Below are 27814 nucleotides of genomic sequence, written 5' to 3'. Positions count from 1 at the left end.
CAAGTACGGCTGTCGTCTCACACACAGTCTCTCAGCCATGACCAAAGGAGAGAAGGGAGCACAGGGCTCAGCGGGGAAGTTCATCAAACCTACTGAACCGCTCTTCCCCAAAACTCCACACCAGGTAAGAGACTTTTTTTTTTTTTAGTTTTTATTCAACAGTAAATGACATTCATTTAAACTCCAGTGATGGTAGAAATCTGTCAGTAAAAGTAACCTCCTGATAGTTTTAATCTCATCTGGTGTGTTTGCAGCTCAGCTTTCAATAATTCCACACGATTAGATAGAGATTTGAAAAAAAAAAAAAAAGAAGAATGTGATCTGTTTTCCCTCGCTTATCTCACTGTGATTAATCAGCTCCTTTGTTTTCCGCGAACCATAATCCTGCTGATAGTGAATTCAGCTGCTGGAAAGTTGATTGTTTTCATTAGAGAACGGTCATTTCCACTGATGGGATGAGCGCTTGTTTTCTCTGTTTGATCCTGGTGATATGAGTGGACTTAGGACGGAGACAGTTCTAATCATAGCCATAATAGGAAGAAACACAGTGGAAAACAGAGGGATGACCTGTTCAATATCTGTAAACACAAGACAATTGAGTCACGGTTATATCTTTTTATCTTATGTCATTTATCTTTATAACAACTGCACCAATGATTGGTATTTGATGGAAGGTGATAAGACTCAGAACTCCATACTGTTAGTCTGAGAGGGAATATATTGAAAACAGTGTTGACAGACTGCTCTTGAGTTCAGTTAAAATCCCAAATCAAGTATTTTAGGAAGGTATACATCAGATTTCACAGTGTTTCAGATGCATTTGTAATGCAATACCATTGCTGTTAGTCACTTTTTTCTCTGTTTCGCTACAGTGTTCATTAAACTGCATTACATCATACAATAGAACCAGTTCTACAACCGGCTCATCTCGTCTGCCCTTCTAATGTTCTGTCATATTAGTTCTACTTTGACTCTGTGGAGCTGACAGTGAAGATCATAATCTAGAACAAAAACGTCTTTGTTAAGGAGGATTCTAATAAAACCAGGAGGATTTTACTTTCAATAATCAGCAGTGATCAGATAAATATATGGCAGCACATCATTCACTGAAAGACTACACTGTAAAAAAAAAATCCTGTTATTTTTATGGGAAAAAACTGGCAGCTGTGGTTTCCAGAACAATACTGTAAAAAACATCCAACTGTAAACATATTTACGGAGTAACATGTAGATTTAACATTTAAACATGTAGATTTAACTGGTAAATAGACTGCACTTATTCAGCACATTTTCTCCACCTTCATGGTGTCCAAAGCACTTTCCAAATCCACCAGGTCCAACTGGGACCAATTTAGGGTTCAGTGTCTTCCACGGACACTTTAACATATCATCAGAACCAGGATTCGAACCACCAACCCTTTGGTTATTGGATGAGCCACTCTACCAACTCTACCAACCCATTCATTTACAAGTTTAAAATGTTACATTTAAATGTTCACTTTTTTATAACTTTATATATCATACATATATATATATATGTATATATATATATATATATGTATATAATATAATAAAGCAAATGCCGTTATTTCAACATTATGGTCTTGCAATTTAAACGGCGCCATATTGTATTTCAATTTACAGTTTTATTTTCTAAAAACATAGAAATACATCATTTCTACATTAGGGCTGTGTATCGGTGAGAATCTGGCGATACGATACAAGTCACAATACTATGATCACGATACGATATTCACGATATATCACGATACTGTTAAAAAGGCAATTTTTTTGTTCGTTTCTTTTTCTTTTAAGATTATTTCCTTGAAGAATTGAAGTACACCAGAAATCTGCACAAATACTAAACACATTTTTATTTGATCACAACAGGATCTAATGCTATATCACAACATGTTTCTAATTCTCCTAGTTTCCAAAAGAACTACCATCTGCCTCAGACAGTAAAAAGTGCTTTAGGATGATTCAATAACCATTATTTAAAACAGTGTTAAATAATAATAAAGATATAAACAGGAAAGAAAACCAAAAAAACAAATGAACCTCCATAATATCTGCATTTGAATAAATACCTAAAAATATCGATACAGCATCGTGAAATGAAATATCACGATATATTGCAAAACCGATATTTCTAACACCCCTATTCTACATACAAATCTGGTTTTGTTCACATACTCTTCCTGTAAGAACTACAGCTATATTTGATTCAATCGTTAACACAAAAATCTTTTCAAACAAACAACTTTGCATTGTATTATCACTTACAGTTTTTTTATGTTGCAATTTTACAACTTTTTGGTATTAATTCTACAGTCATTTTTTACAGTGTAGTTTCACATGGAGCTTTGACTTTTTATGTAGAAGACCAATAAGCTTGACTGATTGGAACATTACACATAAAAGAGCTTTTTCTTCTTTGTGAATGAAACTAAATGATAGACCCATAGTGAGTAATGAGTGAAATGTCTTTGCTAAATTCCTCATGAATACCCCTCCCCATCCATCATAAACGTACCCCTAACAGAGCCGGTGTTTTCTTTATATTACACTCATTCATCTGTGCTCGTAAAGACACTGTGGAAAAATAGAAGAAATATAATAATCGTAATGACAGGCGATAAATTCTCCATGCTGTTAAAACTGTGTTTCCTCGGGGCGCTTAGTGTTGTTATTGAATGGCTTCATGCCATCACTGACATAATCAACTTTTCTTTTCATATTTATTCTCCATAATCTGAAGGATGGCACAGATCTGGAATCCCTTTTATAACCCTGATACTTAGAATTTGCCTGATAATCCGTTAATTCATTTTTTAGATGTAAACATTCTTTATTTAACCACTACAGCTGCCTAGATGTTTTGTTTTTTTTTTCCTCTTTTCTTTGCTCCAGCATTATCCTCAGCCCTGATTTAAATTGCTTGCAGTGCTAGTTCAGACATTTTAAATTGTTTTCCCCTCAGTGTTAAGCATTCATTAACTTTGGAGATTAGTCTTATCTGTCCTTGTCCCTTTGCTTGTTGACAGTCTGAACTTTGCTGAAGCTTCTTTTACCCTCAGCCTGTCGGTTTCTTTGTATATATATTTATATATATATATGTGTGTGTGTGCTGCATTGGGCCTATGTGGTTTGGTTTGTTCTCCAGTGCATCCAGACAACAGCAGAAGGGATATCCTGTTTATCCTCTTTGATGATAAGAACTCAGAAATGAAAGATTGAGAGTATGAGTTTGGAGGGAAAGAATTCAGTAGTGAGGGAGCGTGGAGTATTTTTGCACATCATCAGTTAAGCAGCGCTCTCCAGACACCCAAGACTTTGATTTTCTCTCCAATTAGGGGTAATTGCAGTGAGAGTGGAAGAAAAGAGAATTTTGAAGTCGGAACCACGGTGCAGCCTTTACTTACCTCTGACCCGCTTGTCTTGTGATTGAATAATTACACACCACCCTCCTGGTAATTGTCGTTCTCGAACCCCTCTATGTTTTGATGGGGCGAAAGAAGGAGGAAGAGAAAACGTGAGCCGGATAATAACAGTGTGTCGGTCGAGCCTGTGGTTACTTTGGTGATTTCCTTCTTTCATAAAAGCTCCGAGGGGAGTAGCAAAAGGGCCGAGAAGGAGCCGCTAGATGTGGAGTGACACTATTTTGTGCATGTGTGTGTTTCTTAGACTGTCTTTATGTCTGACACCAAAAGTTGGAAGAGGCAAAGGTTGATATGTGTGCACAACCTCAGAGACAGGCATAAATCTTAGCTTTCCCAACTGTGTCTCGTCTTATTCATGTATTGAGATGAAAGCGTGCCCTCCTCGCTGAAAAACACACACGTCGAGTCGTAGTAGTGATGGTTTTAGCAGAGAGCAATGACTCTGGTGGGTTTCTCCAGCTCCTCAGATAGACCACAATGCAAACAGCCGACAGAGGGTCTGCGTCTGATTCTCTATTTGACACATCCACAGACAGATTCAAGCAGAGACAGCATTTTAAGCATCAACAGCTTTCTTGTTAGCAAAGAGCAGGGGTGTCAACATAAGGTCCGCGTCCCAAAACCAGCCCACCAATGTCCAGTTCGGCCTGTGGGATGAATTTCAGAAGTGCAAAAATTACACTGAAAATATTAACAATCGACAGAATTTAGGGGCCATGTACAACATAATAAGACGTCAAGTAAAATAATAGCGGTATCCCATCCAGCAAGGCCCTTACGAAGCACCAAGTGTGCCAAATATGTCCAAAAATTTTTCATACAGTTTGTTTTTAAATCTTTTAACTCTTTTTTCTATTTCATCAACTTGAGCCGTAAATAAAAATACCAAATACTCAATAATTGTCACTTTTTTAACCCTTTAAATGCCGTGTTTATAATGTAACAAACCTTTTTTTTTTGGATGCAAAAAACACAAAAAAATATATTTTTTCAATATACTACATAAAAAGTGGATCAAATATTATTTGATTTTTGCAGCCTGGCATATGTCAGTGATTAATTCCAACATTGATTAATTTGCATTATTATTTTTGGCGTTAGGTTAAATGTTCAAAAATACTAGCATCTGTCACCAAGTGTGCAATAATTGTCACTTTTTTTAACCCTTTAAATCAGGGGTGTCAAACATGCAGCCAAATCTGACCCGCCAAAGGTTCCAGTCTGGTCCATGGGATGAATTTGCAAAGCGCAAATACAATGTGATCTCAACTAAAATAATAGCACAATAACCTATAAATAATGACTCCAAGTTTTTTAGTTTAATATGAAAAACATAATATTACATTACACAATTACATATTACATTATACATAGTGAACTCCAAATTTTTCTCTTAGTTTTAGTGTAAAAACTTACATTAAATTATGAAAATACTAACATTTAACAACTATCCTTTAACAATAAAATGTGAAAAACCTGAACTTTTGAAAGTGAAATTTTAACATTATTCTTCCTGTTATTAAATATTTTGTGCCTTTGTCGATTCAGTCTGTAATATGCATTATATAATGGTTAGTTGAGGTGTAATGTTGTTAAAATTGCACTTATTTTCTCAAGAAATTTCAGTTTTTTCAGGTTATTCACATCATTATGTTTGGATAGTTTGTAAATGTACATATTTTAGTTTAATTTTGATTGCAGTAAAACAAAAAGAAAAATTTGGAGTCGTCATTATTTACAGGTTATTTTATGCTACTATTTTATTGATCTGGCCTACTGGAGGTCAACTTGGGCTTAATGTGGCCCCTGAACTAAAATGAGTTTGACACCCCTGCTTTACTTCATGGTACCTAACAAAGCAGGTCCACTCACTGTTCATGCAGAGGTGGACCTTACAGACCCTGTAGACCACATTGGACCTGTAGATTGTTGACTCACTGTCCTCACTGGAACTGCAGCTGTCGTGTAATGTATGCAGAAATTACCAAAATAGTCACTTACCTGTTAAATTGTTAAGCTGCAACTTAATATTGGTGAAATTATACTTATTTTTAAAAAATATTTCAGGATGTACATGTTTTTTTTTTCTCCTCTGACTGAATTTTTATATTGTAACAACCATAACTATACAATTGAATGTACATAAAATATAACTACGCAGTTATGTAACCCCAAATCTGATGTACCTCATAATCCAAAAACAGGTTATTCACATTTTCATAAACTAATTTAACTTTCACACTAAAACAAAAAGGAAAATTTGGATTATAATTTAAGTGTTCTTATGAGTATTTTAGTATACGGTCCATTTCAGATCACATTGGGCTGAATGTGGCCCCTAAACTAAAATGAGTTTGACATCCTTGGCTTAAGGAGAAGAAAATATAGGAACTGATGATTTAGTGCTTTGAAAGATTGTCAGGTGGGAAACTGCGACTGTGTGTGTGGGAGTGTTTGGGCGTGTGGTGGAATTCTTCAGATGAGAACAGTGTCATTACCACACACGTCTTCCGCATTTATCATAGCAAATGGACTGTAACCAGCAAAAACCCTTTGGTAACGACTCCTTTTCTTTACCTTCCTCTGAATCATCAACTGTTACATGAAGGAATGTTATTTTTGGAGCTCCATAAATAGAAGTGAAATAGGATTAACTATGAATGACTGCAGGATTCAGTAATTCTGACTCATATGTCTGGTTTCATGGACTAATTTTGTTGAAAATGACACACCTTATTTCATATGAGAGATGCTAACAGGAATTTATTTTGTCTTTGGGAAAATCAAGATAACAATGGTCATGAAAGAAACTTGTTGAATGGAGTTGGGTTTGAGAGATGAAGTTTAATGTGTTGGAAACTGTTTCACTTAGACCTGGGGTGTCAAACATGTGGTCCGGGGGCCAAATGCGGCACGCCAAACGTTCCAATCTGGTCCATGGGATGAATTTATAAAATGCAAACACAACACTTAAAATATTCACACGACTTGAACAAGAAAATTTTAAAAATGTTGGGCGCCTTGGATTATATATACTAGGGATGGGAATCCATAAGAATTTAGCGATTCCGATTCCATTATCGATTCTGCTTATCGATCCGATTCCTTATTGATTCTCTTATCAGTTTCTCATTGGGTGAGGGAATAAAGAAGACAAACGGGTGTGTTTACATTAACTGTCTTTTATATTTCCATCTGCACAGAAAATATAAGATATACAGTATGTACAAAATAATAACAGATGACGCCGGGCCCGGTTTGAGGGGGGCGTACAGTGAAAGTGAAACTAAAGACGCTTTACTAATTCCTCTATTGCCACATTTCCACTATGTGGAACTGGTTCGACTCTGCTCGTCTCCCATTATTGTGCACCTCATTTCCTTTCCCCTACCATCGGACACTTGTATTTGAGGGGGTACGACGTTTGTTGCCTGCACCGGAACTGGAACTGGAACTGGGCCCAGATGATGGCCCGGCGTTCACTCTGCCACTAGATTCACAAGCGCCGCTAAGTAGTGTATCAATATGTGACATTCCTGTAAATGAATCGCATGCTGTGGACAAATGTCTGAGCAGATTGGAGTTCCACCCTTTTGAAGACATGGAAGCTTTGCCAGTGTTCCAGTGGACCTGGTGTCATCTTTTTAGACCGTTTCTACCTCAACACCATGTTGGCTACATTCTGACCAAAACAATGCAGCGTACGCGTGACGTCATCGCGCATGTGCAACGAAGGCGGAATCGATAAGCAGAATCATTAAGCAGGCAAATGATTCCAAGGAATCGAGCTACTGGGATCCGGTTCTCAAAAGAACCGGTTCTCGATTCCCATCCCTATATATAACCTTAGCAAACCTGACTTTGACTGAACATAGAAGATGGTACTAACTCTCTTCCCTCAAGGTTTTTCTTTTTAAAATTTTGTTTATGTATTTTCTTTTCTGAGCTACTCTTATGTATGACATTTTTTTAATGTAAGCCGACAATGAGCTTCCCCTGTCTGAAAGACGAGCAGCCGCCACTGGTGTCACAACATGTTATTTTTAGTATACCTACCTCACATTCAGGGAATGGGTTTGGTGTAATAATCCCTTCCCTGAATAAAATAGGTAATATTTGAATAATGTTAGTTCCTTTTCACTTGCTAAGTTTATGTCTCTCTTGTCATCGTAAACATTTATAAAACCTGTGTTTGCATGTCAGTGCGTGGTGTTGGCATATTTTGTTTCCCTCATTACCCATTTGGAATGAGGCTTCTCAAAGTGCTTAGACTGGAAAAAAATACTCATTAGCAGCCTGGTCTTGAACATCATTAAGCTAATTGAACCCCCCCACCTCCTCCCTTGTTACCTTTGTCTTCACAGACTGACTTGAGTCAGAAGTTGTCGATATCCAGTAAACTGTGTTTCGCCATTGGCGGTGCACCCAAGGAGGTAGCTGCCAGCGCCACAGCCTTCTTCCTGCAAATCTACCTGCTCGATGTCGCTCAGGTGATGAATATAAAAACAAAACTGGTATATGTGCTGCCTTTTATGACTTCATGTGTGTATTATGTAACGGTTTGTAGTTTCATTTCCAATTTGTCTGTGTCGTGCTTTGCAGATCAACGCCTTCCAGGCCTCCATGGTGCTGTTCATCGGTAAAGCCTGGGGGGCTGTGACCGATCCAATAGTTGGATTCTTCATTACAAAGACCAGATGGACCAAGATCGGCAGACTCATGCCCTGGTGAGTTTAATGCTCTAATTTGTACATTTTTCTTACATAACTCCAGTAGTTTCTCATTGGTGTTCTGTTCTTAAAGGGGTCATACTTTGCTAAACCCACTTTTATTAGTCTTTGGTACATTTATTGGTGTATTTGGACCCTAATAGTTCATAAGTTTGAATTTGAACCCTCCAGGTGCTGCAAACCTATCTTTATATTCATTTTAGCAAAAATCAAGTGGATTTCTACTACTTGTTTTAATTCCTTCTTAATTTGTTACGTTTCATAAATAGTTATATCACTACATTTGCACATATAAGGTCAAGACTTCTGACAAACATTTCTCCGAGTACGACATAATTGTTTGTTAGCAGCAGCGGTTATGTCCAAACTTTTAGCCATTTACCTAAAATGTTCAGTTGTTGGTTGAACAGGACAGAGCACAGCTAACAACCTGGAGGGGGTGGGGCATGAAGTGGCTCATGTGCATTTAAAGGGCCAGCGCTCCAAATGACCTTTCTGGTGTCATTACTCAGAAATAAGGTTGAGATGGACCTGTGGAGTTGAATTAATGAAGAATTGAGACCCAAGCATAGCATTTACAGTTTATATACCACAAGGAAATGTTTTAAAATGCATTTTCCTTATTTAACCTTTCTTAAGCAATTTAACGTTATTTATTGTAATATTATCCTCTATATTTTGCATTTTTCATTGTAAAAATGTATTTCCTATATTTAACTTGTAAAGCCTGAACCATTAAATCATTGACAGAAAATTCCAGTTCTTTGAAACTGGAGCCTTTATTGGTCCTTCTGAACAATCAAAACATTTTTTTTCAAATATCAATTTCCATGTATGAGTTTCAATTTTGTATCATATTTGATACATCAGGTCTCAATGCTCAAATATTATTTCTTAATAAACTACAATGTAATATAACAAACATACCTACCTACATACCTGATTAACCTGTTTTTTAATCTTATAATATAATCATGCTTTTAGATGTAAAGCACTTTTGGCTTCACTATGTTGTTGTAAAGTGCTATAGAAATAAACTTTGATTTGATTTAATTTGAAACATCTAGCAAATTGGTAATTCCTTTTCAAAACTGGCATTGTTCTGCCTCCTTCCTCATTAATGACAATCTTGTAGTGTCACTGGAAAGGCTTCTGGTAAACAAATTCTTCCCCCCTGGTGGATTGTCTGTGTATTGCATGTATCTAATTGTATACATCAGGTTTTTCAAAAAAAAAAAAATCACACTGATCATGCAGAGGGCTTCAAAACTCATGTATCAATATATGTTTGGCGTTATAGGGTTAATTTCCCTTATTTAATGCAGATTTTCTTGAAAACTCAGAGTAAATACAAATGTTTTATCAAAACAGAGAAAATTGAAGAAAGAAGTGACTTTCTCAGCAAATATATGATTTACTGAACATAAACCAAATGTGAGCAGTCCGAACTCTAAACTAAGATGATACTTTTTTTTTTCATTGTATTAGGGTCTATAGAAACTGTGGTTTGGAGAATATTGCCTTCTAACCCTTTGGAAAATGATCTTAAATTATTGTCCACAAATGTAGACATCATGCATGAAAGGGTTAATTTAGATGTTCGCAAAAACTCCAAGTCAGTTCAAGGTTATTATATCAAACAGAGAAAACTGAAGAAAAAGTCCATAAACCCAGTGTCTCCATCCACTGTCATTGATCCGACTCCATGGGTTTTACTGGTGAATCAATGTTGTAGAAGATGACGGTGTTTCCACGTTCACTACAGAGCCTCGGAACATCTAAATGGGTCATATCTGATGACCATGAAAAGATGAAAACTGTATTTTACACCAGTTATTGACATGGATTGATAGGATTAATAAATCAACAGGAATTAAACAGTTTAGATCAGTAGATGTTTGGGTCGACAGTGGATGTTTGGGTCTTTATGGGTTAAAAAAGCAAAATGACTCCTTTAAGACAAAACCACCTGACTACCTGCCCCCTCCTCCTCCTCCTGCTGCTGCTGGCATACAGCTGAGCTTATGTAAAGGTTTATAATTTAGTTATGAAACATGTTTGGGTTTGCTCCCACTCTCTCTCTCCTAACTACTGTCACCGCATCTGTGTGGAATCTTAACAAAGTCGAGTTGTGTTCCAGTTTCGGATGATTCTGAGACAATGCTCATGCCTGAAACTCACCTGAGGATTGCACTAAGTAAACAGCCATTGTGTTTTAATTACCCTGACGCTCCCTCTGATGATTCTTTATGATTTATGGGTGTGACTACTTCTGCTTTTTGATATCCAACAACAAAGACAAGGAAGTCGGTAAGGAATTCTTTTATAAATCAAATGCCACTGTGCTGCTGAGTGACATTTTAAGAATTTTACATAACATCTTTTTGAACCCAGGGCATCAATTAATTTTCTTTTTGCCCTTGTTGCTCAGAGCCTTATGATCCTAAAGAGTAAGTGCAGTTTAGTCTATGATTGTGGATTACCGTGATTTCCACTCATCACCATTTCCAGAGATTATTTCATAAGCTTATGTGTGTGCAAATGTCTATTGAACACAGTTGCGTGTCACTTTCTGTAATTACACACTGAGGTTCTAATGCCCACTGCATTATAAACCATAGATTATACACAAGCTGGCATTGCTGGAGGAAGACCAAGTCCGCAGTGGCCAGCCAGTCACCCTGAGTAGCAGACAGATGCTGATGGCTGTTAAATCAGCTTTTATTACTCCTGGGAAGCTGTAGGTGTGTGTGTGAAAGCCTGTTGTGTGTCCTTGTGAATACTCTGTGTGGAATATGTGGGGGGTTTTATACAGAGTGTACGATCATTAGTACAGGGTGACACAAAAAAACGGGAACTTTTTAACAATCCAATAAAACCAAGAGTGATGTAAAAAATATTTTATTCATAGTAATTGAAACCTTAAAACATGCCATTTAAGAAACAATGATGGAATTTTCATTTTTTAAAAATGACTTCCTGTAGATGGCGTCCTCCTGTACGATTGCATTCTTGAAATCTGCTGTTGAGATTCCTCGTTGACAGCTGCAACATCTCAGCTGGGATACTGTGAATTTCATCCTGAATTCTCTGTTTTAACTCATCCAGAGTTCTTGGTCGAGTCGTGTACACTTTACTCTTGAGATAGCCCCACAAGAAAAAATCACAAACGGACAAATCTGGTGATCTAGGGGGCCAGGGAACGTTATGGAATCTTGAGATCACACGGTTACCGAACAATTCTCGCACAGCCGCCAGTGGTTACTAAAATGGGGGTGTGTTTACTTGCTCAAGGTCACTGTCTCGCAGTGCTGCCACTTGCTCATGTCTGCCAATACGCACTTCAAAAATTCCCGTTTTTTTGGGTCACCCTGTAATTTAAAAAAAATGAAAATTCCATCATTGTTTCTTAAATGGCATGTTTTAAGGTTTCAGTTACTATGAATAAAATATTTTTCTTCCATCACTCTTGGTTTTATTGGATTGTTAAAAGTTCCCGTTTTTTTGTGTCGCCCTGTATTTGTGATGAGATTGCAAGATACTTCCTGAGTTTTTTACCCCTTTGGAAAGCCCCTCGTGCCCATCCAACAGGAAGTGCTTTTAGCCTCTGGTTGTCACATCCATGTCCAGACATACAGCGATTTATATCTTCCCCCAGAGTTCTTTAGGATGGAGTCATTTTGCCCTAAAACGCCCCCTTGGGTGTTGCTCTGTTTATTGTTTTGAGATTGTGGAAACCCACCTTCCCAGTGGCAAATTAAACCTTGAGAAACTTTGTCATAAAAGATAATCCCCGTTAATGACAAAGCGACAGTAATGCTCTGTCCACACTAACAGGGATGTTGTTCTAAAAGGGTTTTTTTTTCCCCCCATGTTTTTAGAAAGAGAATGAAAATACTATTCACGTGACTGGTGGTCCTCAGAGAAGTGGGTATACTCTCAATTTTTGCCCTTTTTTTTAAGTAGTCCAGGAAAACGCCATTTTAGAAACAGTGACATATAAGACCAGGGTGCGATTTGTCAAAAAATGATAGTTTTTTTTTTTTTTTTTTTTTTTTTTTTTTAGTTATATATGTGGGGATGTGGTCCATAACTCACGTAACTAACTGCAACTTTACATACTTTCAATGTCCAACTCTTCTATTCTATTCCTCTATTATACAGTGGATCTTACATTAACCCTTTCATGCATACTGGTCACTCCAGTGGACAGCTATTCTTTTTTATTTTTATTTATTTAACCTTTATTTAACCAGGAAGAAAATCCCATTGAGATTAAGAACCTCTTTTCCAAGGGAGTCCTGGCCAAGAGGCAGCACAACACATAGTTACAACATACAGTTACATTATAGAGTTACAACATACAGGACCAGTCAACCTATGTAAAACACGTGCAAGACATTGAGATATTCTCTAACACTCTGAGTTTGGATTTAAAAGCATTCAGAGAGATCAGTTCAGTCAGTTTCCAGTCTCTTAGCAGCATATTCCATGAGCAAGGAGCAGAGTACACATTCTCCAGCTGTTCTCTTATATTCATGGATTTTGTGTGTTCTTTTCGTTGTGTTTTTGTTTGTTTGTTTTTTTTTTTTACACATATCTTTATTAAAGTTTTAAGACACTACATATCTTTTCTGACATGAATTGGTAACATTATGTAGATCTCTCCTGAGCATAAACCCCCAGAATCACAAGCCCTCCCCATAGTTTTCACACAATTTATCAGTAATACATGTTTCCGTGCGTCAAAAATCAAACGTGTGGTGTCCAGCTGAGTGGACATTTTTGCAACTTCAAGAAAAATAGGTTCATAGATTTTTTTTATTATTATTTTTTTTAATGTTTTTTTTTTTTTTAAATTTTTTAAATTATTCTTTTTTTTTTTTTTTCAGAAGAAAATTTTTAATCGCATTGTTTTTTTCATGCCTAAGGAGGAATAAAAACACTTAGGAAAAAATTTGATTAACCCTTTCATGCACGAATTATGAGAACCTTAATCAAAATTTTTTCCCGAGTGTTTTTATTCCTCTTTAGGCATGAAAAAAACAATGCGATTGAAAATTTCTTCTGAAAAATAAATTAAAAGAAAAATACAATAAAATAATTTTAAAAATTTAAAAAATACATAAAATATAATATATTAATAATAAAATAATAATAATAATAATAAAATAATAATACAATCTTATGAACCTATTTTTCATGAAGTTGCAAAAATGTCCACTCAGCTGGACACCACATGTTTAATTTTTGATGCACAGAAACATGTATTTATTGATAAATTGTGTGAAAACTATGTGGAGGGCTTGTGATTCTGAGGTTTGCTCAGGAGAGATCTACATAATGTTACCAATTCATGTCAGAAAAGATATGTAGTGTCTTAAAACTTTAAAAAGATATGTGTAAAAAAAAAAAAAAAAAAAAAAAGAAAGAACAACAAAATCCATGAATATAGAAGAGAATAGCTGTAGAATAGCTGTCCACTGGAGTGACCAGTATACATGAAAGGGTTAAGGTTCTCATAATTTGTGCATGAAAGGGTTAAATTTTCACAACTTCTAACCTGTATCTACTGGGCACACAAATGCTAGGCCCCAGGAATTTGTCATGTTTGCCCCCCCTTTACGGTGCCCCAGTGCAAGGGGATGTTGACGAATTCTCAGACTGCTGATAGTTCGGTTGAACGTTAGTGCCAGTAATGTAGGACATAGGTGTAAGAAAACTCAGTCATAACCTGCCTGTTATTTCTGTTGGTTGGTTGTCCCCCCCCCCCCCCCCCCCCCCCCCACCCCCCAGGATGAAATTCATTGAGCAGAAGTAGGAATAAAAAACCCATCCCCCCCAACAAATCGCACCCTGTATAAGACTATTCTATTTTATTATCCAAAAATCTCTCAGTAGTATTTGCTCATTATTGTAAAATGGTTTTCCCCTGTAAGTCGCTTTGGAAAAAAGCGTCTGCCAAATGCGTAATAACATAACATAAATGATCATGACTTGATCAGGAGCAGTTTGTAGGTTTTACTGGTCACACAAGCAGCTGCATGAATGGAAATGTATTCAACATGAGTAAACATAGGATAACGTTAGCCTTTCATAACGTAAGCCTACTCATACAGTTTAACTATTGGTGACAAAATCTCTTCTCTAAATGTGCAGTCACATGACCAGTATTTAAAACAGTGACTCATTTGGAAACCACCTTAAAACTTACTTCAGAATTATGTAATCCATGAAAGTAGGTTCTCACGATATGTGTCACTCAGTTGAAAGATGTTTATTCTTCCTTTCTTGTTCACATTTCCCGTAATCGCACATCTTTCAATGAGACGTGCAGTGACCTGTCAATCAACTGGGTTTGCACCGGCACCTGAGGTGGCCAATCAGGTTCCAGAGGTGGCCAACACTAAGCAGGCGCTAAGTTAGCAATATTCTCCTCAGCATGACCCCCCTACTCTCTGCCCTGATGGCTCATGCCTAAAGTTAACCAATCTAGTCAGTGAAGGCCATTAGAGGCCGAGTAGGGCGGGTCATGGCTTCACTATCCATAGGGCACAGGTCAAACATGTGGCCCGGGGGCTAAATGTGGCCCAACAAAGGTTCCAGTCTGGCCCGTGGGATGAATTTGCAAAGTCAAAAATTCCAAAGTCTTGAATTGAATTAAGCAAAAAAAAAAAAAAAATTTAAAAATTGCTTGACTTAAGAAAAACATGTTGAATTAAGCAAAAAAAAAAAAAAAAAAATCTTCAATTAGTAAAAATCTTGAATTAAGCAAAAAAATTCTTAAATTTAGCAAAAATCTTGAATAAACTTCAATTTTTTCTCTTTGTTTTGTACAAACAATAACATTAATTATGAAAATATTTACATTTACAAACTATCCTCTAGCAATAAAATATGAACAACCTGAAATGTCTAAAGAAAATTCAGTATAATTTTAACAATATTCTTCTTGTTATTAAATGTTTTGTGCTTTTGTAGATCTGATCTGTAATGAACATATAAAAATGATACGTTGAGGCAGAATATTGTTAAAATTGCACTTAATTTTCTTAAGAAATTTCAGGGTTTTTTTTAGGTTATTCACATATTTTTTGTTTGGATAGTTTATAAAAGTAAGTATTTTATAATTTAATGTTGTTTTTTTTCTTTACACTAAAACAAAGACGACAATTTGGAGTTGTCATTATTTATATGTTATTATGTTATTATTTTACTGGAGATCACATTTAGCTGAATGTGACCCCTAGACTAAAATGAGTTTGACACTCCTGCTATAGGGGAAAATATGAGCAATTTGGCTGCAGATATTATTAAATGGTGTGCATTAGGGGGATTTAGAAGAGTGGGTATACGCAATGATGACTGAAAAATAAGTCGGCATACTGCATGTGACCTTCATTTTACGACAAACTAAAAATGATGACAAACTGATCCAGACTCTCAGATAAACTATTATCTCTGTCGCACGTCAAACTGTGGAGTCTGTGGACTTCAGATAATAATGAACGTACCAACAGAGTCACCTTAAAAGTACTGGTTCATGTTTTTTTTTGTTTTCTTTGTATTTTATAGATTTCAGCACAACACTATGTACAGTACATGTGCCCATTTCACAAATCTGTCTGTGACCTTGATCTGCCACAGGTCATACACTTCCTTACACACCTATTATATGTGACCTATAGGTGATGTTTCAAGTGCATGTTCATTATGCAAAACAATAATAGACATCCGCAAAATAGGGTGTAACACCATCGTTTCCTAATCTCTCCTAATCTTTTTCATCTCCACACAAAGTTACACTCTGAAAGGTATATTAAATCATTTCCATTTTAATCAGAATCAGAATACTTTATTAATCCCAGACGGAAATTATCATGTGTCAGAGGTATAATAGTGACCCGAAAATGCCAGATACATGTTATAAGAGGCCCAAACATAGATAATTGTTTATTTTGCAGGGTATAAATCTACTAAAACCAGAATGAATGGAGACGGAAATTCATTTTTGGAATCCAATCATTCATGTCATTGAAAGACAAAAACTACCATAAAAATATTACAGTATACTAAGTTTTCATGTTATTCTGCAAATCAGTCCATCGTCAGCTTCTTATATTCATTCATTTTCAGAATATTGAAGCTTTAAATGTGACTTTGTTTCTAAATTAGAAAATACAATTTATTTCTGTGGCTGCACATAAATATACACACATATTTACACACATTACAGTACTCCACAACTGCATGACTGTGTTCAGGAAAAAAGTATTTATTTCCCAATTGAGCAAAATGGTTCAATCTGATGGGAAATCTAGTATTAAGAACTCGGTTTTAGACTTTAATGGTTGTGGGATCAAAAAAAATTGCAGTTTGAATGATTTTAAGGAACCTTGTGTTATCATTTCAATTAGAAATTTTAATATAGTTTTTAATATAGTTTTTATTTATTTTTATTAAGTTTCAATTATTCAGAAATATTGAATTGAGATGGTAGATGTGTTTTTGTTGTTGACTTTTTTTTTTTTTTTTTAATTTTTTATTTGTTATTATTATGGTGTAAATGCTCGATGCTGTACACATTTAAGTTGATGTAAGCAGTGTATTAGTTGAAAAGGATAGGCAAAAAAATAAGCTTTTGCTTCTAGCCTATTCCTTTTTTGGTTTTTTTGTTTATTACAATTGATGTACTGAATGCAATGACTGATATAAAACCAAAATTAATTTATTCATTCATTCATTCATTATAAGAGCTGAGGCTGATGTTCCAAAAATGCATTAACAAAGCAAAAATGATCAAAAATTCCCAAATTAACCCATAAAGACCCAGTGCTACTTTTTGTTAGTTCCCAAATACATTTTTCTCTCTATTTAACCTTTAAGTGTTTTATTACCATTTATCATAATATTATCTTCTCCATTTTACATATTTTCAGTAAAAATCAGGTCTTTTTCGATATTTATTTACTGACCATGTACTTTAATCATCATGCTGTGATTATATTGGAGGATTATCATACCAAAAATAGAGAAAACCTAAGAAAAAGTGACTTTTTCAGTAAAATATGCCATTAACTGAACATAATCCAAGTGTGTCCATCCACTGTCATCGATCAAACTCCGTGGGTTTTACTGGTGAATCTAGTGTTGTACAAAACTGGTCCTTCAAACATCCAGTCTGGCCTGTGGGATGAATTTGTGAAATGCAAATATTACACTTCAGATATTAACAATCAAGGATGTCAGAATCATTTTAGTTTAGGTTCCATGCCCTCCTAAGACCCAGCAATGCATTTTTGTCCTCTGGTGTGAACAAGAGCTTTACTTAAAAAAAAAAAGTCAGTTAGAACCAAACTCCTTGACCGCTCTATTTGGTGTAATGGAAGGTGAAGTTAAGCTACCTACAGAAAAACAACGCACTTTATCCTTTGCTGCCCTTCTGCCTCGACGAGCAGTCCTGTTTAGGTGGAGGGATGCCTTCCCTCCCACTCATGCACAGTGGGTAGAAGACATTATGTCCTGCTTAAAACTGGAGAAAATGACATACTCACTTCAGCAATCAAATGGGAAATTTCAGAAAGTGTGGGGTCCCTTCCTAAAAACATTCCAGACCCTGTAAATGCTTGACTTTTAGTGCAGTTTAACAATGCTGCTTACTCCTAGCGCAGGTTTCTGTCGTGATAGTGATCCTTTATTATTTCTAGTGCATTAGCAGTAACTGAAGAGGGATCATTTTATGTATAGTTTGTTGTTTGCTCAGTTTTGCTTTTTTTTGTTTGTTTGTTTATTTTTTTCTACGGTGCTAGCTGCATTTTTAATTTACACCCATGCTTGCTCAAGATTTCTTTAACCCTTTCATGCATGAATTATGAGAACCTTAATCAAGATTTTTTTTCCTAAGTGTTTTTATTCCTCTTTAGGCATGAAAAAAAAACAAAAAAACAATGTGATTGAATTATTTTTTTATGAACCGATTTTACATGGAGTTAAAAAATCATGCGTTTAATTTTAGAAGCAAAGAAACATGTATTTACTGATATACTGTGTGAAAACTATGAGATTAAAACATTTTTAATGCTGCTAATCTGATATTTTCTCACATTTTAACAATACCTGCATGGAGATAATATGCAAAACAAACAAACAAACAACAAAAACCTTTAATTACAGTTTAACACCAATTAGCAATTTTTTTTAACAGTCAAACATGTTATGGCAGATCAGGTTTATGTAGAACAGGAAATTTACTGTAATGGTATGAATTACAACGTATGAGATGATACATAAGTGTTCATCGTGTTGGCTGATATGGAACTAAAACAACAAAACCCATAAATATACAAGAGAACACTTTTGAACAGCTGTCCACTGGAGTGACCACTGTGCATGAAAGGGTTAATGACCTTTCAGCACTGCACTTGTATTATATTGAGAAAACTTCAATAAAAAAGATCTTGATAAAAAAAAAAAAAAAAAAAAAAAAAGTCCACTGAAAAGGACATTATATAAAAACAATTAAATAGTGTAATATTCCAATTAAGGTAATTATTTAATGTAACATGGTGAAAATGTTTACTTAATGGGTCTCAGGCGGATATACAGACCAATTTGATCTAAAGTGGATCAGACCAGTAAAATACACTGGGTTACAAAAAAATGTTTTTTGCAAGTTGTCTAGGTTTTTTCAACTGAATTAGGACCATTTTGCACCGCTAAATCCAATTTTCTCAATCAGGTCAGGTTTTTTTTGCTAATTTGATTTTGAAAAATTTGATCTTCTCATAAATTGATTACATTTTTGTGACTTTATCAGTTGATTTTTTATATAGTTCTCACCCAAAATAGGTTTTAAGAGAAAAAAATCATTTTCTAACAGGATTCCTGTTAGGTACAATGGTGTATTTACCGCAGACGTAGCAGAATACGTCAGGCTTATTTTTGCAAGATCTTCTAGTCGAAGCCATTTCATTCACCTGTAATATTAAAAAAACATTAATCATAAATTGGCAAAAGTAAAATCTTCAGAACTCGTTTATTGCAAGAAATATGAAAGAATTTTGTGTCATATGATGTGAAAATGCCCATAAATGTAAGCAAAAATGTTAAAAAGCCAATATGTAGCATAGTTCAGAAAGTTGACCTGATTGAGCAAAATGAATGTGATTTTTGGATTCAGCACACCAAAATCCTAAATCATCTCAAAAACTTAACAATAAATTTGTTGTTGACCAGTGATATTATCATAATAACCTATAAATAATGACAATTCCAGTTTTATTTTCTTTGTTTTAGTGTAAAAAGTCAAATTAGAAACTATCCATTTACAAAAAAATGAATAATCTGAACAAATATGAACAACACGAAATGTCTAAAGAGGAATCAGTGTAATTTTAATCATATTCTACCTGTTATTAAATGTGTATTTGTAGATCCACTGTGATCTGTAAATTGTAATTTACATGTGTAAATGATAAAGGCATAACATTGTTAAAATTGCACTTCAGACATTTCAGGTTGTTCATGGTATTCACATTTTTAATCAAACTTTGTAAATATTATTATAATGTAATTTTACTTTTTTCCGCTGCTATTATTTTACTGGTCCGGCCCACTTCAGGTCATATTAGGCTGAATGTGAGTCCTGTTGTAGAAAATGATGGTGTTTCCATGGTAACTACAGAGCCTCTGAACATTCAAATGGGTCATATGTGATGACCATGAAACTAACAAACTGCATTTTACACCATTTATTTACATGTATTATATTATATTAAACATTTTAGCTCAGTAGATGCTTTTGGTCACTGGTGTCTATTTGGGTTTTTAAGGGTTAAACAGTCACATTATAACAACAAGTGAGATTAGAGAGAATTAGAATAACCCTGACTTAATTAAGAATGAGGAAATTATTCAAACAGGTGTGAATGTGTATTCATGCGTACACAATGTGTGAGAAAGTGCGCTAGTTTTAGTGCCATTGTTGCGTCCGTGCACACACTCATCTTGCAGGAACATTCTAACCATCCTATTCACCAACGCTGGGTCCTTTCATCGCTCCAATGACCAACCCGTCAATACTGCAGCACCCGCTTTGTCAGTGGCCTTTGTCTAACCAAACAATCAGGAGGAGAGTGAGGTGAGCGGGTTGGACGATGCTAGAAATGACCGTTCCTGGCCTCTCTCGCTCTCTACCTCTTTCTCCCACTTTCTCTTTTTTATTATTCCTGGTGCAGAGCAGAGCAGGTCAGAGGTCTGAGCCCCTGTGGTGTTTTTTTTTTTTTTTCTTTTTTTTTTTTTTTTTGCCACAGTCACCTAAATTCCATCAGTTCCTTTCTCCACCTGTAGATGTTTTTGTTCACTTCACGCCCTATTCCACATCACTTAGATTTCCCATACGATGAACAACTTGATTTTTCCATAAATGAAAAGGAAAAAGAGGGTGTTTGCCGTACAGTCATACCGATAACCACTCATAATCCGCCTTTTTTTCGGTGCTTTTTGAAAGGCGCAGCTGTTCACTCCGACCATAATCATATATACCAGTTGTTTACTTGTGAATTATACATGGCCCACATATCACTCAAGTCCTGAGAAAAGCACAGGCCAGCAGGAACGCTTCATGCTGCGTTTGCTTGAGTGTATGCTGTGCATTCTGTTTTTGTGTGTGTTCAAGCTGTGTGGGGTTGCATCTTTCTAAGTTATGCGGGTTTGAGATGTTGTGGTATTTCCCTGCTTGCCTGTTCCTCCCAGGATAGATTCCTATCATACTTACAACTACATAATCATTCACCAGCAAGCTTAGCCTCACTGTAATCTGATAGAAATGTAGCCTGATTTGAACACAGCTATGAAAATTACATAACAAAGCCACTGTCATCTCTAATCTGGAAATGTAAAAGATACTGTGAAGGTAACTTTTTTTTTTTTTTTTACACTTTTTATATATAGGCATTTGAATTTTACCAAACAAGAACAAGAAAGTGAGGTCTGGGGATGACAATTCTAACATAAACATGCATACAACATGAGCCGTTTTTAATTAGTACTGTCACTCCCAGCTCCTCCTGGAGCCGCAGGGTGAAAGTCATGCGTTCCATCAGTCTCATGTTTTCTACAATTGAAATGAAAAAGCTCTTTGTGGGTGGTTCCTTCTGTAGTCAACATTTGCTATGGCTTTTTAGTAGTGATGTGTGATACTGCATATTTTGGTATCAGTGGCGGCTGCTCGTCTTTCAGACAGGGGAAGCTCATTGTCAGCTTACATAAAAAAAAGTCAAGTTATTTAAACATAAACTCGTCCCTCCGTTCCTTTTTAAGAAAATGGTCAGTGACCTTATCGTACCAAGTAAACAAGAAAATGTTGAAATTATGTTAAATTAAACAAGGAAGTACAATGAGTGTGTTTTATTTACAGTGCAAGAAATGAACAAGTCATTTCGTAGTGGTTTCTTTCTTGATTTCACAGCAGAATGCGCGACAGTATTAAACTGAACTGTGTCAGTGAAGTAGATCTCAAAACAGCTGTCAATCAAACCGGATTCAGCCTTTCTACCGATCCTCCAATCAGCATGTGGAATCCTGACGTCCAGCCCAGCCAAGCTCCGCCCACAGCTCCATTCACCCCTAGAGACGCCGGGCATCTGAGGGCGGGACAACATCGTGGCATTTATCCAATTACCATCCAGTTTTGAGGCAATGAAAAAAACTCAGTCCCATTGAAGTGCATGGACACTGAGCGTCTACAGGCAAATGCACTGAGCAGAGATCATATGAGAAAACAGCGACACGGGAATGTATGAGAAGTGAACAACATCGAGTCTGTTGATTTATGATAAAGCTGATTCTGAACAAACTCATTTGTGAGATGAACGTGTTCTAACACATTTGTAGTCAATGAAATGTCAACACAACCGAACATATTTAACCATTTAATTTTTGTAATTTTAGGGGAAGCGGAGCTTCCCTTGCAGTCTATGAGAAATTGCCACTGTTTGGTATCAATCCAATACCATATAAATACAGGGCCAGTTTTGCCGATATCGATCCCAATGCATTTCAATAATGAAGGTGGAGGCATCATCAAATTGCTAAATCTCAGTTCATTTTCATGACCTTTAAGTGTTTTGTGACGTTTCCTTTTTTCTTATTAAATAGTTAAAACCAAGGACAGAATCAGGACAAAGTATACAAGTAAATAGAAAATACTTTATAATCAAAATAAGTTTTTTTCAGAAACAATAGAACAGGAACAAAACAATTTTCCCCCATACATTATCATGTCTGGAATTTTTTTTGCGCTGCTGAGTCACAGGATGGCACAACATCGAAACACAAGCAAAGTGTGCCTGCTCCGCACTAAGACAGAAGTGGCGAGTCCGGCAACCTGGCTATCGCCTCTTTGATGAAACCGCAATGCGCACAAACTAAAGTATCGATCTTGCCACGCTAATATTGATCTGATACCGATACGGACTTGGTACTATTGATATTTGGATCGATCCGACCACCACTATTTTTTAGCTGATGTCAACAACATTTTTAGGAGGTATACATCATCTGAATCCATTTCATCTGGGAAGTAACCAAGATGTAATACTGTAAAAGAGCAGCTGATGTCATAGAAAGTCCATATTATTTTGGTTACCTCCAATCAGAAGGGCTGAATGAGTGGGCACAACCAAAAAATGTGCCCATGATCTGCTGTAGACTTTCCACACTCTCTCCAACACTGTGCAGAAACAGCACTGAATTTGGACTTTTGTTTAGGCATTATAAAAAAACAAACAAATATAATAACATTTGAGCATTGAGACCCGATGTATCAAATATAATACAAAGTTGAAAGTCATACATGGAAATTGATATTTGAAAAAAAATTCTTTGTTGTTCAGAAGGACCATTAAAGGTGCCAGTTTCAAAGAACTGGAATTTTCTGTCAATGATTTAATGGTTCAGACTTTATAGGGTTAAGGACATATATGTATATAATGAGCTAAATTAACTGCAAAAAAAATAAATTGTGTCCTTTGCATTGGAGGAAATGTTCAACTAGTTTGGCTGCACAAAAAAACATCATTTTACTGAAATAGGCTGCATGCTGTAGCCTTTCCACACTCTCTCTAACACTGTGCAGAAACAGCACTGAATTTGGACATTTGTTTAGGCGTTACAAAAAAACAGATAAGGTTTTTCCAACCAAAGTCATGCCATGTATTGGAGTTTGTTGATGAAAAATGTTCTTCCTATGCCTTTGTCCACATGTCCACACTGATTACAATGTTCATATCTTTTTCCCATTTTTGTTGAATGGAAGTTGTTGAGCCCATCTTGAGTGTGGTCACACTTCGGTAGAGTTTACTTCTAAAGCTTTTGACACTTGGGGAGTCGTAAGCATTAATGAAAATGTTGATACATTTGAATAATATAATAAACTTTATTGCAGACACAAGTCCATAAACCACATGCATACAACATACAGAATAAATAGAATAAAAGAATAAAAAAGTATAAAAAGGAGATATAAAATTAAGCACATTATAAAATAACAAACTATTACACCAGTGCTGTCTCCGTTAAGAGATGAAACGACAGCAGCTTTTCAGGGGGCTAACTACAGCTTCTATAATGTGGTTCTCTGATGTATCCAGGCGACACATAAAACTAAACATCTGAAACATTTGAATGTTTTTTTGATGTTTTTACATTGTATTCTCTTGCCAAAATAATCACGAAACTGCAGGTATCTAAAAAAAAAATCCTGTCTCTCAAGATTATACGTCATACATAAAGTATCAAAGGACATTAAATTAGCTTTTAAAGGTAACTTTTGATCAAATTATGGGAATATTTTCTGATCAATGTCATTTTTGCAGATGTTTTTTTTTTTTTTTTTTTTACCAATTCCATAACATATTGCATCTGTCTATCCTCCAGGATGGTGGGTTGTACTCCATTTGGTTGTCGCCTACTTCTACCTCTGGTTTGTCCCTCCTTTCATCAACGCCAGGTTCATTTGGTACCTCGGTTTCTACTGCCTCTACCAAACCCTCATCACTGTAAGTATGAAAAGTTGCATGTTTCATCATTTCAATAAATAGGAATCAGCCTGTGCATGTTAGAGATGATCGGGCAGGACTTCACATGCAGCAAAGAGAGTGGATCAAATAAAAGCTCTGATTGATGCAATATAGACTAGACATGACACGTTACATAATGTATGGATAAAATGTAGCCGGCAGTGTGAATAACAGCATCTAAAGTGATGATTACAGTAATCTCACGCAGGCTCCTTTTAGGATTTACACTTTGATTAGTGAGATGTGCAGCCGATTAGAGCCCAACGCTCTTAGATACATCACCTCAAAGGGGAAGTGTAGTTATTTAGGTTGCCTTTTGTTATTATGGCCCAGACCATGCATCTCTGCTCTGGGGTAACCCATATAACATGTGCTCCAGAGCGTGTAGACCGCTGCAGCCGCACTGTGGCGAGCTGTAATGGCAAGTCATTCTAACTACTTGATAAGTATACGGTCAATCCTGCCAGGAACCTCACGCAGGGTAAATGCTGGTTACCACTTTTAGCCTTCCTCATTGTCTCTGGATGTGTGTTTGTGTGAAGTTAGCCAGGAAAGGCCAGCTGTTATCATTCAGGAGGGTCACGATCTGTAAACAGAGTTTTGATTGCAGCATATCGTCTGTTGCTGTAATCAACTAATAGTCGGTTTCCATCAGATTGATTACCGGACAAATTACCTGACAGTTAAAGCAGTTTCAGTTCTATAAATGTTTGTGTCCAGTAATGGCCCCGTAAATGACATGCTGTATAGAACCAGCATCTGAAAAAAAAAAAAAAAAAAAAAAAAATTCACAGACGTGTTTATTTTCGTCTATGCATGCCGCTTGGCCACAGGCTTGACTGAGCCCTTGTGTAAATTACAAAGTGAAGCAGGATTTGGTTTGCTCGCCTATTCTCTGGGAAAGGTGGTGGAGGAAGGAGTAAACAGAGAGCTGAGGTTGGCCTGCATGGAACTGCAGAGATTGCTTTTCATACTGACTCATGTATATATTGAATATAGTACAGGATATATATATATATATATATAGATATATATTATATATATATATACATATACCTCAGTATAGACCAAACTTCTTTTCTGACGAGCGACTCTTTCAAATTGGCAAACCAATGTGACCCAATTCATAACAAGCCTCATCTATAAATCATGAGAAAAAATCGTTTGTGCATAGATGAATTTATTTGACCTCTTTTGTTGCCGTTTCTGCATCACATCCTCCGGAGGCTCAGGATTGCATTTTTGTCCTCTGTAGGGGACAAGAATTTCACAGCTTTATGAAAAAAAAAAAAAGAGGCCACTGCAAAGGACATTCCATAAAAAAATGCATCAGAAAAAATTGCTGAATCATGCTGTTTTCATACCTAAGACAACTATCTTCACCTCCTAAGACCCAGGAAATGTCAGCAAAGGGCAAGCTTTTTTGTTCTTTATTAAGTAAGTGCCTGTACTGGAAACATCATGATGTAACAGTTTTTCAGATGCAGTTTTTAAAATTTATGGAATGTCCTTTATGGTGGATAGTTTTCTTTCTTTTTTTGTATAAAATTGTGAAACTCTTGTCCACAAATGTGAACAGTAGGTCTTAGGAGGATATTAAGCATACATTTAACCCTATAACACCAAACATATCATATTTGATACATGAGTTTTGAAGCCCTCTACATGATCAGTGTGGTATTTTTTTTTTTGTTGAAAAACCTGATGTATACAATTAGATGCATGCATACACAGATAATCCACCAGGGGGAGGAATTTGTTCAGGAGAGGCCTTTCCAGTGACACTACAAGATTGTCATTAATGAGGAAGGAGGCAGAACTTTGACAATTTTGAAAAGGAATTATCGATTTGTTAGACATGTTTATGTTACAATAATGTTTTTGTTTGTTCAAAAATAATATTTGAGCATTGAGACCCGATGTATCAAATATGATACAAAATTGAAAGTCATACATGGAACTGATATTTGAAAAAAAAAAAAACTTTGGTTGTTCAGATGGACCAATAGGCTCCAGTTTCAAAGAACTGGAATTTCTGTCAATGATTTAATGGTTCAGGTCTTTACAGGGTAAGGACATATATGTATATAATGAGCTGCATTAACTGCAAAATAATAAATAATAATAATATAATAATAATAATAATAATAAATAATAATATATAATAGCTTTATTTATATAGCACCTTTTAAAAACAAAGTTTACAAAGTGCTTTTGACAAACAGTAAAGGGCACACCAGCAGGATACAAGATGTAAGTAAAAACACTAAAACAGAAGCAACACAATAGGAGGATGTGTACACACAATGCAGAAACATGACACTTCGAATAATTAAATGAATCAGAATAAAGAGGGCAGGGATAACGTAACATGTAAAAAAACTAAAATTGTGTGTGATGCATTAGAGCAGGTTGTCAAACTCTTTTGTTTGGGGCCATATTTAGCCAATTTGATCTCAAGTGGGCCAGACCAGTAAAATAATGACTTAATAACCTATAAATAACGACAAATCTAAGTTTTTCATTTTGTTTTAGTACAAAAAAACAAAACAATTAAATTGAAAATATTTATATTTACAAAAAATATGTGAATAACCTGAAAAAACAGAAATTTCATTTGAAAAATTAGTGCAATTTTAACAATAGTATGCCTCGACTTATTATTTATACATGTACATTACACAACAATGTTATATAACATTGGTAACAGCAGAATATTGTTAAAATTTTTGAGTTTGGAACTAAAATTGGAGCAATTTCTACAATATTCCATCTCTTATTCTTAACCAACTACAGATCACAGTGGATCCGTAAATGCACAAAATTTAGTAACAGGCAGAATATTGTTCAAATTGCACATTTCGGGTTGTTCATCTTTGTTTTATATTATGTATTTATTTGCATTTTATTGTAAAAATAGTTTATAAATGTAAATATTTTCACAGTGTAATGTTATTTTTTTCACTTAAATTTTTTCCACTTAATTTTTCACAAAGAAATTTGTAGTTGTCATTATTTATGGGTTATGTGTTGTTATTTTTACTGCAGATCCCATTGGTCTGTATGTGGAACCTGAACTAAATGATTGTGACAACCTTAACTGTTCATGTTGATTTTTGCACTTCATCCTGCGGGCCGGAATGGACCCTTTGGCGGGCAGATTTGGCCCCCGGGCCGCATGTTTGACACCTGTGCATTTGTACAACTAGTTTGGCTGCACAAAAAAAACATTATTTTACTGAAAGAGAGACATATGAAGTATGTTACTGCAACCATATACAATATAAACTTTATAAATGGGATTTTAATAGATCTGTGTACACAAGCCCTCCATGCCATCAGAACAATACAATCTTCAGTCCTGTGAAAAACATGCTTCTTATTGAAGTTTTTGAAATGCTTGAAATGCAATTTGCTTAGCGACCTAAATACTTCTGCTGCAAAGTCTTTGGGACTGGATGGCTGAATTGTACATCTGTATTTTCACAGAAACATGTCGATTAAAAGCGTCTGACGGATCTACGTGTTCACATTTGATTGTCAGTGTCACCAATGTAAAAAA

General features: G+C 35.7%; 1 protein-coding gene across 1 annotated transcript; it reads left to right on the top strand.

Moving 5' to 3' along the window:
* On the top strand, window positions 1-24844 carry LOC115415617 (major facilitator superfamily domain-containing protein 2B-like). Its single transcript, XM_030129258.1, has 5 exons — window positions 1-124; window positions 7808-7933; window positions 8046-8170; window positions 24110-24231; window positions 24795-24844. The coding sequence occupies exons 1-5, from the start codon at window positions 38-40 to the stop codon at window positions 24842-24844; spliced, it is 510 nt and encodes a 169-aa protein (XP_029985118.1). The 5' UTR covers window positions 1-37.
* The last annotated feature ends 2970 nt before the right edge of the window (window positions 24845-27814 follow it).

Source organism: Sphaeramia orbicularis, chromosome 24 (genome assembly GCF_902148855.1).
Source record: "Sphaeramia orbicularis chromosome 24, fSphaOr1.1, whole genome shotgun sequence".
NCBI lineage: Eukaryota > Metazoa > Chordata > Actinopteri > Kurtiformes > Apogonidae > Sphaeramia > Sphaeramia orbicularis.
This window is presented reverse-complemented; position numbering and strand designations above follow the sequence as displayed.

Bases quoted from the DNA above. Each gene is read 5' to 3' on its own strand.
- LOC115415617 (XM_030129258.1), top strand. From the start codon at position 38: ATGACCAAAGGAGAGAAGGGAGCACAGGGCTCAGCGGGGAAGTTCATC. The intron at 7,934-8,045 runs GTGATGAATATA...CGTGCTTTGCAG, and splicing joins ACCTGCTCGATGTCGCTCAG to ATCAACGCCTTCCAGGCCTC. The intron at 24,232-24,794 runs GTAAGTATGAAA...GTTTGTGTGAAG, and splicing joins TCTACCAAACCCTCATCACT to TTAGCCAGGAAAGGCCAGCT.